We start from the raw sequence: 15,164 nt of genomic DNA on the forward strand, positions 1-15,164 counted from the left end.
GTCTCTTTAAGTGATAAAGATGCTAATCCTGCATTCAAAACTTGCAAAACTTTTTCTGCTGTTATGGTTTGTAGTTATCACATACTTTAGGAGCACTGGCCCTAGTGCCAAACAGTGCCAAAGAGTTGAATGCTGGGAGTTCTTTTTATCTATAATATATTCCTCCTCTTCCATTTATTTCCCTGCCTAGCTCCTTATCAGAAAAAACATCTGATTACTTGTGTTTACAAGCAAGGCTGAGGTGACTCAGTGATTGGATGTGTAAATTAAAAAAAAAAAAAAAGACAGTGTAGTTAAGGTAGCCATACACTGGTCGATTTGCCATCAGATTCGACCAACAGATAGATCCCTCTCTAATCGAATCTGATCAGAGAGGGATCGTATGGCTACCTTTACTGCAAACAGATTGTGAACCGATTTCAGCCTGAAACCGTTCACAATCTGTGGTGGTGGTGGTGCTGCCGCCGCCGCTCCCCTCCCCCGCATACATTACCTGCTCCGCCGGCGCGACTGTCCCCGGTCACCGCTGCTTCGTCTCCGCTCTAGTCTCCGGCATGCTTCACTTCTTCCTGCCCGGCAGGAAGTTTAAACAGTAGAGGGCGCTCTACTGTTTAAACTTCCTGCCGGGCAGGAAGAAGTGAAGCATGCCGGAGACCAGAGCGGAGACGAAGCAGCGGTGACTGGGGAAAGTCGCGCTGGCGGAGCAGGTAATGTATTGCTGTTCTATTGCGTCGGTCGTCGGGCACTCGAACGCCACTAGCGACGTGCTCCCTACCCACGGGCAATCGACGGTAATTTTCCGCATGGAACGATCGGACGAAATAGATTGAAATTCGGCGTGTAGCGTGAACGATGTGACAGCAGATTCGATCCCAGTGATCGAATCTGCTGTCGATCTGGCGGGAATCGGCCTAGTGTATGGCCAGCTTTAGTATACGCCTCAGTGGAACTGTCTGAAGACTCTGGGAGGATGGCAGCTAATGAATACACAATGAGCAAGAGAAGGTAGGGGGAATAAACAAGAGCCACTGCCTAGAATAAGATTTTATGCTTTTCCTTTATAAAATTCACAGGAATCATTACGTGGATAGCACAATACATCTGTTATGTAAGTAGAAGTAGTATTTATCTACTTACAGTGGAGGAAATAATTATTTGACCGCTCACTGATTTTGTAAGTTTGTCCAATGACAAAGAAATGAAAAGTCTCAGAACAGTATCATTTCAATGGTAGGTTTATTTTAACAGTGGCAGATAGCACATCAAAAGGAAAATCGAAAAAATAACCTTAAATAAAAGATAGCAACTGATTTGCATTTCATTGAGTGAAATAAGTTTTTGAACCCTCTAACAATAAAAGACTTAATACTTAGTGGAAAAACCCTTGTTTGCAAGCACAGAGGTCAAACGTTTCTTGTAATTGATGACCAAGTTTGCACACATTTTAGGAGGAATGTTGGTCCACTCCTCTTTGCAGATCATCTCTAAATCCCTAAGGTTTTGAGGCTGTCTCTGTGCAACTCTGAGCTTGAGCTCCCTCCATAGGTTTTCTATTGGATTAAGGTCCGGAGACTGACTAGGCCACTCCATGACCTTAATGTGCTTCTTCTTGAGCCACTCCTTTGTTGCCTTTGCTGTATGTTTTGGGCCATTGTCGTGCTGGAACACCCATCCACGACCCATTTTCAGTTTCCTGGCAGAGGGATGGAGGTGGTCGTTCAGGATTTCACGATACATGGCTCCGTCCATTTTCCCGTTAATGCGATTAAGTTGCCCTGTGCCCTTAGCAGAAAAACACCCCCAAAGGAAAATGTTTCCACCCCCATGCTTGACGGTGGGGACGGTGTTTTGGGGGTCATAGGCAGCATTTTTCTTCCTCCAAACACAGCGAGTTGAGTTAATGCCAAAGAGCTCTATTTTGGTCTCATCAGACCACAGCACCTTCTCCCAGTCACTCACAGAATGATTCAGGTGTTCATTGGCAAACTTCAGACGGGCCTGCACATGTGCCTTCTTGAGCAGCGGGCCCTTGCGAGCCCTGCAGGATTTTAATCCATTGCGGTGTAATGTGTTTCCAATGGTTTTCTTGGTGACTGGTCCCTGCTAATTTGAGGTCATTCACTAACTCCTCCCGTGTAGTTCTAGTATGCTTTTTCACCTTTCTCAGAACCATTGACACCCCACGAGGTGAGATCTTGCGTGGAGCCCCAGAACGAGGTCGATTGATGGTCATTTTGTGCTCCTTCCATTTTCGAACAATCGCACCAACAGTTGTCACCTTCTCTCCCAGCTTCTTGCTAATGGTTTTGTAGCCCATTCCAGCCTTGTGCAGGTCTACAATTTTCTCTCTGACATCCGTGGACAGCTCTTTGGTCTTTCCCATGTTGGAGAGTTTGGAGTCTGCTTGATTGATTGATTCTGTGGACAGGTGTCTTTTATACAGGTGACTAGTTAAGACAGGTGTCCTTAATGAGGGTGACTAATTGAGTAGAAGTGTCTAACCACTCTGTGGGAGCCAGAACTCTTAATGGTTGGTAGGGGTTCAAAAACTTATTTCACTCAATGAAATGCAAATCAGTTGCTATCTTTTATTTAAGGTTATTTTTTCGATTTTCCTTTTGATGTGCTATCTGGCACTGTTAAAATAAACCTACCATTGAAATGATACTGTTCTGAGACTTTTCATTTCTTTGTCATTGGACAAACTTACAAAATCAGTGAGGGGTCAAATAATTATTTCCTCCACTGTATATATTTGTTTTTAATTCTTAGGTTAGCATGGACGTCGCTTGTTCTTTAAAAGGGACTCCGAGCAGCGCAGAAACTATGGAAAGTTGCATACCATTTTGAAGCTCTCTTTCTCCTCTTTCCAACGATATATAAACCGTCGCCCTACGCCTTTTAGTTTTCGCTATTTTCGCGATCAAAGTCGCGGCAAACGCGATTTCGATCGTGAAAATAACGAAAACTAAAAGGCCTAGGGCGGCAGTTTAGATGTCGTTGGAAAGAGGAGAAAGAGAGCTTCAAAATGGTATGCATCTATCCATAGTTACTTGTATTACACAGGACGACTTTTCCCCAAAGTCGGCAGCTGAATGGAGCTGCTGACACTGGGGAAAGTGTCGTCCTGTGTAATACAAGCAACTATGGAAAGATGCATACCATTTTGAAGCTCTCTTTCTCCTCTTTCCAACAATATATAAACTGCTACCCTACGCATTTTAGTTTGTTATTTTTAGGATCGAAATCGCATTTGCTGCGACTTCGATCGTGAAAATAGCGAAAACTAAAAGGCGTAGGGCGACGGTTTATATATTGTTGGAAAGAGGAGAAAGAGCTTCAAAATGATATGCATCTTTCCATAGTTTCTGCACTGCTCGGAGTCCCTTTAACCACTTCATGCCATGGGGTGAAGGGAACAAATGCATGCGCGCATTTGGAGGGTCACTTAAAGAGAATCTGTATTGTTAAAATCGCTCAAAAGTAAATATACCAGTGTGTTAGGGGACATCTCCTATTACCCTCTGTCACAATTTCGCCGCTCCTCACCGCATTAAAAGTGGTTAAAAACAGTTTTAAAAAGTTTGTTGGTAAACAAACAAAATGGCCACCAAAACAGGAAGTAGGTTGATGTACAGTATGTCCACACATAGAAAAATACATCCATACACAAGCAGGCTGTATACAGCCTTCCTTTTGAATCTCAAGAGATCATTTGTGTGTTTCTTTCCCCATGCATCTCTCATGCACTGAAGTTTCAGGCTGCTCGTTTCTTCCTGCAAACAGCTTTGCCCTTGTTTGTAATTCCTCAGTATGTGAAAGCCCAGCCAGCTCAGAGGACGATTGTAAAAGATAAGAGAGAAGAGAGAAGCTGCTCTAATCTAAATAATACACAGGCAGTGTGCATAGAGGGGCCTGGAAGGGGAGTTCAGAACCACAACACTGAAGAACTTGGCAGCCTTCCAGACACAGGCCGACAAGTCTGACAGGGGAAAGATACATTGATTTATTACAGAGACAGTGATAGTATAAAGTGCTGCAGTAAGCCAGAGCACATTAGAATAGCTTTTGGAACTCGTAGGATGATAACAAACAGGATGCAATTTTTGTTACGGAGTCTCTTTAAGTACAGCAGGAGAAAGTCCAAAACGCTCAAACCCCCTAGAGCACTCGCCGGTGCAGGAGTAGGTCAGCCAAGCCCAAGGACAGCTGCACAAAAAAAGGGGTCCACAGAGCTTGGATAGGTGTTAAAAGCCAATTACTTATTTCATCCAACAGACATAGAGAAACGAAAAACATTCACAGAAACAACTAACGCATGTCGGGCTTACAATCCGCCCTTAGTCATAGTTGCAAGTAAGGGTCGACTGTAAACGCACACGCAATTAGTTATTTCTGTGAATGTTTGTTTCTCAACGTCTGTTGGATGAAATAAGTAATTCGCTTTTAGCACCAGAGTTCTGGGGACTCTCTTTTTGGTCACAAGAGTACACTTTGGCTAAAGGGAAGAGGGAGAAAAAAAAAAAAAAGGATAGGCTAATAAACACAAGCCCATATAAATGAAAGCTCAGGACTTGTACAGAAATTAAAGGGAAACTGCGGTGAACTGACTGAGTCACAACCCTGAAACAGGCATGGTGGCTAATCCAGACACTACTGATGCCAGGAGATCAACAGGAATGCCAGGAAACTGGTATTGCTTAAGAGGAAATATGGCAGTCTGCCTATCACTCTCACCTTAGGTTCATTTTAACAGCCATTTAGTTTTTATGGCTACTTCCTGTTTACACAAATTATCCGGATAAATGTTGCATATGCATATATGAAGAAGACAGACATATTAACTGTTTTAACTGATAGACTGAGCTGGCTAAAAACGCTGTGAATTATTCCTCGCCAGTGCATAGTGCAGACATCAGCAACAACACAGCCGCTCCCACGCAACCACAGAAAGACCAGAAATCAGCCATTTGTAATAAGTAACAGCATGCTGTGGTGAGCAGTTTTTTGCAAGATGCTGATCATGTCATGATCTATTGCAAGTCTGTGGTAAAAGGTGTGTTTTACAGTAAAACATAATTTGAGATTTGTCATTAGAAAAGTACCTAGTAGCTTCTAATCTTAAAGAGTAACTGTCGGGCATAAAATCAAAAATCAATTCTTTATTTTTTATCTGGTAAACAAGTAATAAGGATGCTAATCAGGCAATCCAAAAGTTAAATTCACTATTACTTTTCTTGCTGATAAATTATCATTCCCCAGTTTACATGACTTATTTGGTACACAAAAGAGAAGTTGCAGGGCATGCTGGCTTGTCTTTTTGCTTCTCTACTTCCCCTCAGACTTGACTAATGCAGCCTGATTGGCTGAAGCCTCTTTCCCTCCTGTTTTCCCCTCCCACACCTCTGTTCCTCTCTGATTGGCCAAAATTTCTCAGACTGAAACGATGCACTTTCTATAGTGAAGGGCGGGCAAATCAGGCAGAGGAGACTAAGGGCGGATATCACATCACGACTGGCTTCAAAATAGCCACAGTAAATATGGAAACTGTCTAGAGTAGGATTCTCTACTTTTCCTTTATAAAATTCACAGGAATCATAACGTGGACAGTGCAATACATATGTTATGCAAGTAAGAGCAAGTATTTATCTACGTATATATATATTTTTTCCGAGATAGTATGGCTGACAGCTTCTCTTTAAGTACGACTTAAAGAGAACCCGAGGTGGGATTTACTTATGCTAGTGGGGCACAGAGGCTGGTTGTGCACACTAACACCAGCCTCTGTTGCCCCATGGTGTGCCTCCCAAGACCCCCCTGCGCGCTGCTATACCCCCCGCAGTGCTGGCGACACGCAGCGTGTAGCCAGCACAATGTTTACCTCTCTCCTGTCTGTTAGCGCCGCTCCCCCGCATCTTCCGTATCGGCGCTACCCGCCCGCGTCACTTCCCTCCAATCAGCGGGAAGGAAGGGACACGGGCGGGTAGCAGCGATGCGGAGGAGGCGGGGGAGCGGTGCTGACAGACAGTGCTAGGGTAAACATTGTGCTGGCTACACGCTGCGTGTCGCCAGCACTGCGGGGGGTATAGCGGCGTGCAGGGGGGTCTTGGGAGGCACACCATGGGGCAACAGAGGCTGGTGTTAGTGTGCACAACCAGCCTCTGTGCCCTACTAGCATAAGTAAATCCCACCTCGGGTTCTCTTTAATGAGAGGAAAATGGAAAACTACATTTTCTCTTGACTAAAGTGCTAGGTGCCTGGATGTGAAAAATGGTTCTTTAACAAATACTTTCTAGGATGTATACAGAAGAGAAAAACCAAAACACATGACAGTGTTCATCTTAATGTGTTTACATCCATTGCACAATTGCTGCAGCTGATCAAATTTTCCAAGACGATGCATGTAGCTTCTACTTCTAACGCTGGTTGCATTTATGGTTTCATATCCCCCTAGGGCACAGGTAGGGAACCTATGGCTCGGGAGCCAGATGTGGCTCACATACAAATCAGTAGGGGTTGATTCACTAAGCTACACTACTCAAGCAGCGCAGCTTAGTGTGGCACCGCAAGTAAAATTTTCAAAGTAGACATGCTACTGCTGTTACTCGTGCTACCCTGAAACTAACAGCTACTCCAATTGCCCCACTCTGGGCCCTATCAAATTCAGTGACATTTGTAGAACAAGATCCCCACACTTTGTTTGGCCCAATAGGCTGCCTGTCACTTGACAGGCAGCCTATTGAGCCAAAGAGCAGGGATCTCGTCCTACAAAGTGTATCAACCCCCAAGTCAGCTAGCTAATTGTACAAGCTATTAGTCAGTATTTATCCTGTATGGCTCTCAGGGAAATTGCTGATGTTGCTGAACCCCCAAGAGAAGCTGAAGATGTGTCTGACACTTCCACTGCCCGGCGGATCAAATGTATATACATCACCATGGCAACAGGGACGTGAGCCCTACTGTCCCAGTTTGAAACATATTGTATGGCTCTCACGGAATTACATTTTAAAATATGTAGCATTTATGGCTCTCAGCCAAAACTGTTCCTGATCCCAACCCTAGGGGCTCAAAACACAATGGAATGACGGGAACTGATGCCAGAAAAAGCAGGTAGCATTGGTGAACTGTGATGCCAGCAACCGGCCACGTAAACTGGCCCTTAGAAATACCATATTACAGTCCAGCAGCTAGCAACTGCAGATTCCATATTTACATTACAATAGGTTGACTTCTGTGCAGAGAGAAGGTTGCTCCACTGATATTTTCACATTCACCAATCATTAACAGAGCCAGTGGCAGAGTAAACTTTTGTTATTTTATTAGTAAACTGCAGTGTTCTCCCCAGGCTCTTTTAGCCGGGTTCTTCACCCGGCTAGTTTTGGTGATCACCCGGCTGTCATCGGCTCACCTCCTCCGATGCTGTAAGCATAATTGCTCATAGAAGCACCGGCCCTGCATTTTCTCCTTTCGCCCCACCCGGCTACTTTTTCATGCCACCCGGCTACAATTTCATGCCACCCAGCTGGAAAAAAATTCTGGGGAGAACACTGAACTGGTATGTACGTTGTTGCAAGTTCTTAACCAGAGAATGCTATAGTGTATATTTAATATAAAGCTTGAGGCTCCACCCTGGGATACAGTATGTGTCTGCCCTGCAGATGTCCCCCAAGGCAGTTTTCTGAACAATGTCTGGTTTTATATAAAGAAAGGAAAAAACAATTTTCTAAGGATATGAAGGTCACATGACTTACAGACTTAGGCCTCGTTCACATCAGGGCCGTTTCTGTGCGTTTTTTACAGCGCACTGCCCTGTGCGATCAGCAAGGTATTTACTTTCCCATGTAACTAAATGTAGCTGGTTCACATCTATGCGCTGCGCTGAGCAGCGTTACAGAAACGTAGGGTTACATGCATTTCTGTGCGTTGAGCTGAAAAGCGCACATCAATGCAAGTGAATGGGTGCGCTTTTTTAGCGCATAGAAGCGCGTACAAGCGCATAGAAGCGCATGCGTTTTTTACCCCTAATTGGAGAAATAAAATACATTTACATACAAAAACAAAGTTTTATTGACAACTGCTGCTAGTACAACAAGCAAAACGTGCTTTAAAGAAGCGCAACGCACAGAAACGCGCACTAAAGCGCATGCGTTTTTTACCACGCGCTTTCACACGTTTTTCAGCGCAGCAGATGTGAACGAGGCCTTAGTTGTGTCATGCACTCAACATGGTTCATGTACTGCAAACCTTTACATTGCATGACTGACGTGGCAATATGACAAGGCAGGCAGTGCACAGGATTCCTTGCACCTTCAAATAAAAAACTGCCATAAATGGGACCAGATACCTGGGGGACAGGAGATCACCCAGGATGGAACACTGCTTTCCACTTTTAATGAGCTCTCAATACAGTAAATGGATTAGTTTCCCTGCCAGCACATAAGGGATATGAATCAAAAATCCACTTACTGTAAATCAGCAAAAAAAAATCAACATAAATCTACTTTTGGCAATTGTGCACCAAACTGGCTAGTCCTGCATATACCACACCTGTAGAAGTTTAAATTTCTTGTTTATATAGTTTGCCCAACTCGGTTTAGCTTTTCTTTTTTAATGAATGAATTAGTAAATATTCATCATTTGGCAGTATACCTTGTATAAATCCACACAGATCCACAATATCCTTAAAAACATAGCTGTATTTTAAATCCTTAAAAAACACAGCTTAAATGTATTAAGTTATAGCGTGCCACTTTTATCATAGCAGCATCCAAAGTAATCTTCTTAAAAAGGAATTTCAAGTCTATGCATAGAAGCCCTTTCTGTTATCTAGGGAGGCTGACTGAACTAGGGCTTCAAACATCACCCTCTGTGGAGAGCCAAGTCACATCCACACAGTTTTCCTCACACCAGCTTATGATGAAATGATTTTCTTGGCACTTGCTAGCATCACAGCTTACATGAACTACAGGCTATCACTTATCCTGTATGAGTGACAGCAGCTTCCAAAACTGATATGTAATTGTCAGCTGTATGCTTCGCTGATCTTTCAAAGTAAGACATGAAATAGTCAGTGTGGTTTATTTGTTATTCACCTAAAAAGCCTGCAAGAAAAAAAATAAAAAAACAAGACAGCACCCAATGTTTCCCTTCCAGTTGTCCTTGCATTGTGCATACTTTACTCTTGGAGATGCCCAAAGAAATGTAAGGAAAATGATTCTATGGCCTTGCTGTATTAGAAGGATGGTACAACAAGAGAATTTGCCCAGCACTAACCTTTGGGTATCCAGAAACATTACACTAAGTAGAGAAAGCAAGGGAGGCTAGTGGGTGCTGAAGTGTATCAACCTGATGGCTGTTTCCTATCCCAGAACAAAGCACAAGTCTCAAACAGCAGCAGATTCAAGATCAAAAAAAGGTCACACACCATACAATTTATATATTTCTTTTCAATTCAAGAATTACCAGGATTTTTTCTGATTACGTGGAACATTTGAAAAATCTGACCACTCTTCTACGAGTGTACAATTTTCTCCATTTATTAAAAAAAATAAAATTTGAAAACTCAAGAAAATTGCTTGGGTCAATAAATTAAGGAATGGACAATCTATTGAACATCATTCAGTTTTCATAAAAACCTGATCAGAACCTCCGCAAAAAAAAAATAAAAAAAAAAATGAGTTATGATCAAAAGTCTCTAACAAATAGGAAAAAAAGAAAAAAAAAAAAAAAACTTAAGATTTTTCTGTATAAACAATTGTTTTTACCAAAATTGCCATCAAATTTGATCTTGAGGACTGCTCTATTTGGTCTGTCCCTTTCCTTATACATCAGGAGGACAGTATCAATTTAGACAGAATGGACAAAAAAATTATAAGCATAGAAAATATGATACACTGTAAAATATACTAATGTTTTAAAGCCATGTATCAGACTCGAGTTAATGCGTGGAATATATTTGCACTCTTCAGTTTTGTGGCCGGGTTTGCAACAACAACTCCCAGGGTAGCACCTTTCACCTCGTGCAGCAGTCTGCAGAGAAGCCCAATTTATATACAGAAGTCACAGGTTTGTTCTGTTACTGCTTCTCCACTCTTATAAACATGCTTTGGTTCATTCTGTTCAGTGTCCCTGCACACATCTATACTCTCCAAGCACAGTCTGCCACACCATTTCTCAGTCTTTGTTGTACACTAAAATGCTTCCTGGTTGGGGAAGAATTATCCGGGTGGTGTACTCGTACCAGGAGAGCACGTCAATGAGTAATTAAAATATTTAAATGTTCCATTTTGGAGTTTAGCAGGAGCGGAGTTATGCAGGGCAGCAGGACGATGGCTGGTGTACAAAAATGAGGACATCTTGTACAGCCTGCTAAATTATAACACCTGAATGTCCTATGGTGGCATATCTCACTGCAGGAGAAAAAAATCAGTGATGCAATATACTTGTATTATGAGAAGGATACTTACAAAAAACAAAAAAAAAAATCTGAAAGCGTGTCATCAGTAATATTACACTTTTAAATTCTGTTTCATAGTACTTGGTGGTGAAACAAAACAAAAACAAAACAAGTCTACATGGGAGATCAGCCTTTTGATTGCCCACCCTTTTTTAGATTGCATATATTTAGTCCTTTGTCTCATGGAGTCAAGCTGGTATTTGTTGTATAGCAAGAACAAAACAGACATTCACTCATATATCTGCTAACTAAAAATTTAAATTTAAAATTTGTGTGTATTATTTTAGGGGCTTGGATGGATGATTCTGCTATTATACATTATTGGTCCCATATTTAGTGCAATAAAGCTAATTTATTTAGCAGGAATGAGTGACTTCAATTTTTATTACTATTTTTTAGTATTTATACAGTGCTGACCTCTTCCACAGTGTACATGGTTTTGTCTCTAAAGCTGGCCATACTTTAGGCCGATTTCTCGCCGATCGACAGCAGATTCGATCACTGGGATAGAATCTGCTGTCACATCGTTCATGCTACACGCTAAATTTCAATCTATTTTGTCCCGAAATAGATCGATTCCGTTGATCGATCCATGCGGGAAATTACCGTCGATCGCCCGCGGGAAGGGAGCGCGTCGCTAGCGGCGTCTGAGTGCCCGAGGACCGACGCAATACAGCTGCAATACATTACCTGCTCCGCCGGCGCGACTCCCCAGGTCTCCGCTGTCTTCTCCGCTTTGGTCTGGTCTCCGGGTCTGGCATGCTTCACTGAGAGGGCGCTCTACTGTTTAAACTTCCCCCAGACAGGAAGAAGTGAAGCATGTCGGAGACCAGACCAGAGCAGAGAAGACAACGGAGACCTGGGGAATCGCGCAGGCGGAGCAGGTAATCGATTCACAATCTGTTTTCAGTAAAGGCAGCCGTACGATCCCTCTCTGATCAGATTCGATCAGAGAGGGATCTATCTGTTGGTCGAATCTGATGGCAAATCGACCAGTGTATGGCTACCTTTACTGTCCCTCAGAGGGACTCACAATCTAATCTCTATCATAGTCCTATGTCAATCATAGTCTAGGGCCAATTTAGGGGGAAGCCAATTAACTTATCTGTATGTTTTTGGGATGTGGGTGGAAACCAGAGTGCCCAGAAGGAACACACTTCCTGCAGAGAGTTTTCTGGCTGAGATTCAAACAGTGCTGCCCATTGTGAATTGGTATGTGATTAGTGCACAAAGGCTGATGTTCCTACTTCCTGCAGTTACCAGGAAGCTAATGGGAGGTGCCCTTATTTGTGTTTGTAAATTAGGTAGCATAGTTTCCTTTATTAGGGCCCAGGACATCTGTAAGGGATTACAACAGTCATTATTAGAAACTAGGGGCAGCGCATTTCCATTCAGAACACATGGCACTAGCAGATTGCTCCGATTACCTTTTATTTGCCTCCGCAGTGAGTTCAGCTCTGCTGTAAGCAGCATTTCCTCATACTTCAAGATCTCAAACTGAACATCATATAGTTCAAGTTGTGTCTCATAGTAGCGCAGCTCCAGCTCATCCACCAATGTCATGTCCTCATCCCATTCACTCAGGTTCCCCATCTACAAAATTCAATAATAAACATATAGACTGGTCAATGAAGATGATCACAGCTTGTGTGCTTAAAGGGAAGATCCATGGTCTATTAAAAAAAATAAAAATACAAATCCACTTACCTGGGGCTTTCTCCAGCCCGTGGCAGGCAGGACGTGCCCTCGGCGCCGCTCCGCAGGCTCCCGGTCTTCTCCGGTGGCTCACCCGACCTGGCCAGAACTACTGCGCCTAGGGTTGCCAGGTCGGCTGATGGAGAAAACCGGACAGGGGGTGGAGTTAGGGGCGGAGTCAGAAGCGCACTTTTATGTAGAGTGGGGCTAAGCAATGGGCTTTTTAAAAAATGTTTTTTACAGTATTTATATCGCACTGACATCTTCTGCAGCACATTACAGAGTACATAGCCATGTCACTAACTGTCCTCACCAGTACATGCACATAAGAGACCACTTTTCACCAGTAAATGCACATAATAAGAGACCGCTTTTCACCAGTAAATGCACATAAAAAGAGACAGAGCAGAAAACTATTACAAAACTGGAAAACTATGCATATAATGCAATGCATTTATGGCGTTTTTGCACAGTGAAGTGGTCGATTTCTTGCGGGAAGTTTTAAAAAAAATTTTTTTTCCCACCAAAATTTTTTATTGAGAACAATAAAGTGGACATACATAGGCATAAAGTTAAAATATAAATCTGCGCATACATGTATGTACACATTTTGAGCAAATATAACAAATATAACAGTATAAATTGCGTTGTACAATAGTATGAATTCAAGTGTAAAGTATAGTAAGCAGCGGGCTCAGGCGAGATTGAATGAGAAAGTCACGCCTGGACTATACGGAGGGGAGATAGAGCGGAGCCAATGCACACAAAGAGCGGAAATACAACCAGAGAATTATGGGTCACTCACTCACCATATCTCCAGACTCCTGACCTTACCTTGCTTCCTTCGCAGATGCAGAATCGCATTGCAAATGACGTGAGTGACGCACGTCATGCGTGCGTTGGCAACGCAGCGTTGGCGTTGCCGTAGCAACGTCGGGAAGCGCGGGCTCGGGGGCGGTACTTAAGCTGGCGTAACTTACGCCGCGTAAGCTGGCTGGCTGTGCCTTTGACTGACAGCCAGGCAGCGAATAAGCGGTCGCGCAGCGCTGGCGGACGGGTGGCGGCAAGTGGCAAAAGGCATAAAACCGGACATCTTAATTGTCCGGTTTAACATGCCTTTTTGGACAGGACACAGCGGCCAAAAGCCGGACTGTCCGGTCTAAAACCGGACACTTGGCAACCCTAACTGCGCCTGCGCAGTACATCCCGGAGGACGTCCGATGACGTCAGCGCGACGGCGTGAGGTGCACGTTGGAGCGTAGAAAAGCCTGACCTGGAAGCCGGCCTGGTCAGGTCGGGCTCACCACCGGAGAAGACCGGGAGCCTGCGGAGCAGCGCCGAGGGCACGTCCTGCCTGCCACGGGCTGGAGGAAGCCCCAGGTAAGTGGATTTGTATTTTTCTATTTGCGTGAACCTTCCCTTTAAAGAAAATTACCTTTTTTTTTTCTCCACGATTTTGTGTTTGAAGCTTTTACTATACTCTAAATGTAAACTAGACCCTTGCTTGGCACATTTTGGTAAGTTACAGGCAAAATGTAATGAAAATTAATTTAACTGCTTTTTGCACAGAAATCCAGCAGAAATTGGATGACAGAGATATTACTAAAACAATTAAACAACTCAACACATCTCAGAGGTTTGTTATTACTCAACAGTCATCTAGAGTAGGTATGAGCTATATTTCATTGTATATCAGTAGGACATTAAAGGACAACAGTAAGGAGGGGGTTATGGAGGCTGCCATATGTATTTCCTTTTAAACAATACCAGTTGCCTGGCTATCCTGCTGATCCTCTGTTTCCAATACTTTTAGCCACAGCCCCTGAACAAGCATGCAGCAGATCAGGTTTTCCTGACATTGTCAGATCTGACAAGATTAGCTTCATGCTTGTTTCTGGTGTGATTCAGACACTACTGCAGCCAAATAGACCAACAGGACAGCCAGGCAACCGGTATTGTTTAAAAGGAAATAAATATGGCAGCCTCCATATCCTTCTCATTACAGTTGTCCTTTAAATAGGATTAATACATAACTATTTATTAAAAGTGGGATGATTAAAGGAATTAAAGGAATTTAGGATTTCTGGCAGTCACTATTTATGTACTGCTTATGTTTGCATTATGTTAATGTTAAAAATGATACACAGAAACATCAATGACGCATTAAACAGAACGGTTTTGGGAATGACACGATTTCAAAGTAAGTGAGCTTGATTTAAATGTAAGTCCCCCATGCCCCAAGACTAAAACGTAAATGGCACTATGTACCCAACAAGCAAGTGTCCAGAGGTCTGGGGCAGCAGCCCAATACCCAAGCAAGCTCTGCTATATCTGCCATCAGCAGCCATCTCCAAAGTAATGGTCAAGTGGGATAGGCGGTCCATGCTGTACTCTTAATTGGTGCAAGCGCACCACCTAGTGGTCCATGGAAAAAGGGGGACCTGGAAGTGAGCAACAATTACACAGTCCTAGTGCCCACACCACTACAGAAGAGGTAGCAGGGAAACTAGTAGGACAGTGCTGAACAAGCAACTGATAGCCCTGTTTTTATTTGTTTAGGGCTGTCCTTTTACATATACAAAGAACATAGCAATGGCCGTATTAGTTGCTATGGTGCCCTGAAGTAGGGTTGGAGGCTACTGGTGATTCTTTAATGTGTCCAGTACTCATTTTCCTCCACCCTTTGACTTAACAACTTAGTGTTCATGTTCTGTATGGACTGTTCATTGCACTGTCTCAGGTTAATAACTCACCCCTCTCGCCCATAATTCATTAATGTCAAAGTTCGCCCTCCCGAAAAGCCGCAGTGCTTTTTATTTTTTCCCTACAGTCTCTTGCAGCTCTGACCACCCCCACTTGCATTACCAAGGCCCGCCCCCAGGTCAGCAGTCGCATCCTAAATGGTGGCCGCCGAGCTGGGGGAAGGCCGTGGCAATGTAGGCGACCAGAGCTTCGGAAGGCATTGGATAAAAACACTGGACCATAATGCTGGTGGAGGAGAGGGAGCTTCACT

The 15,164-nt window shown here is 43.5% G+C and overlaps 1 protein-coding gene across 1 annotated transcript in view; it reads right to left on the reverse strand.

Annotated features, from left to right (window-relative positions):
- WHAMM (WASP homolog associated with actin, golgi membranes and microtubules) overlaps window positions 1-15,164 on the reverse strand; it is an 83,933-nt gene that overhangs the window by 27,665 nt on the left and 41,104 nt on the right. Inside the window, exon 5 of the mRNA XM_068275368.1 lies at window positions 11,884-12,049. Within this exon, the coding sequence (XP_068131469.1) occupies window positions 11,884-12,049 (166 nt within the window). The remainder of the gene's footprint in view (window positions 1-11,883; window positions 12,050-15,164) is intronic.

This window comes from Hyperolius riggenbachi, chromosome 3, assembly GCF_040937935.1.
Source record: "Hyperolius riggenbachi isolate aHypRig1 chromosome 3, aHypRig1.pri, whole genome shotgun sequence".
Taxonomy (NCBI): Eukaryota; Metazoa; Chordata; class Amphibia; order Anura; family Hyperoliidae; genus Hyperolius; species Hyperolius riggenbachi.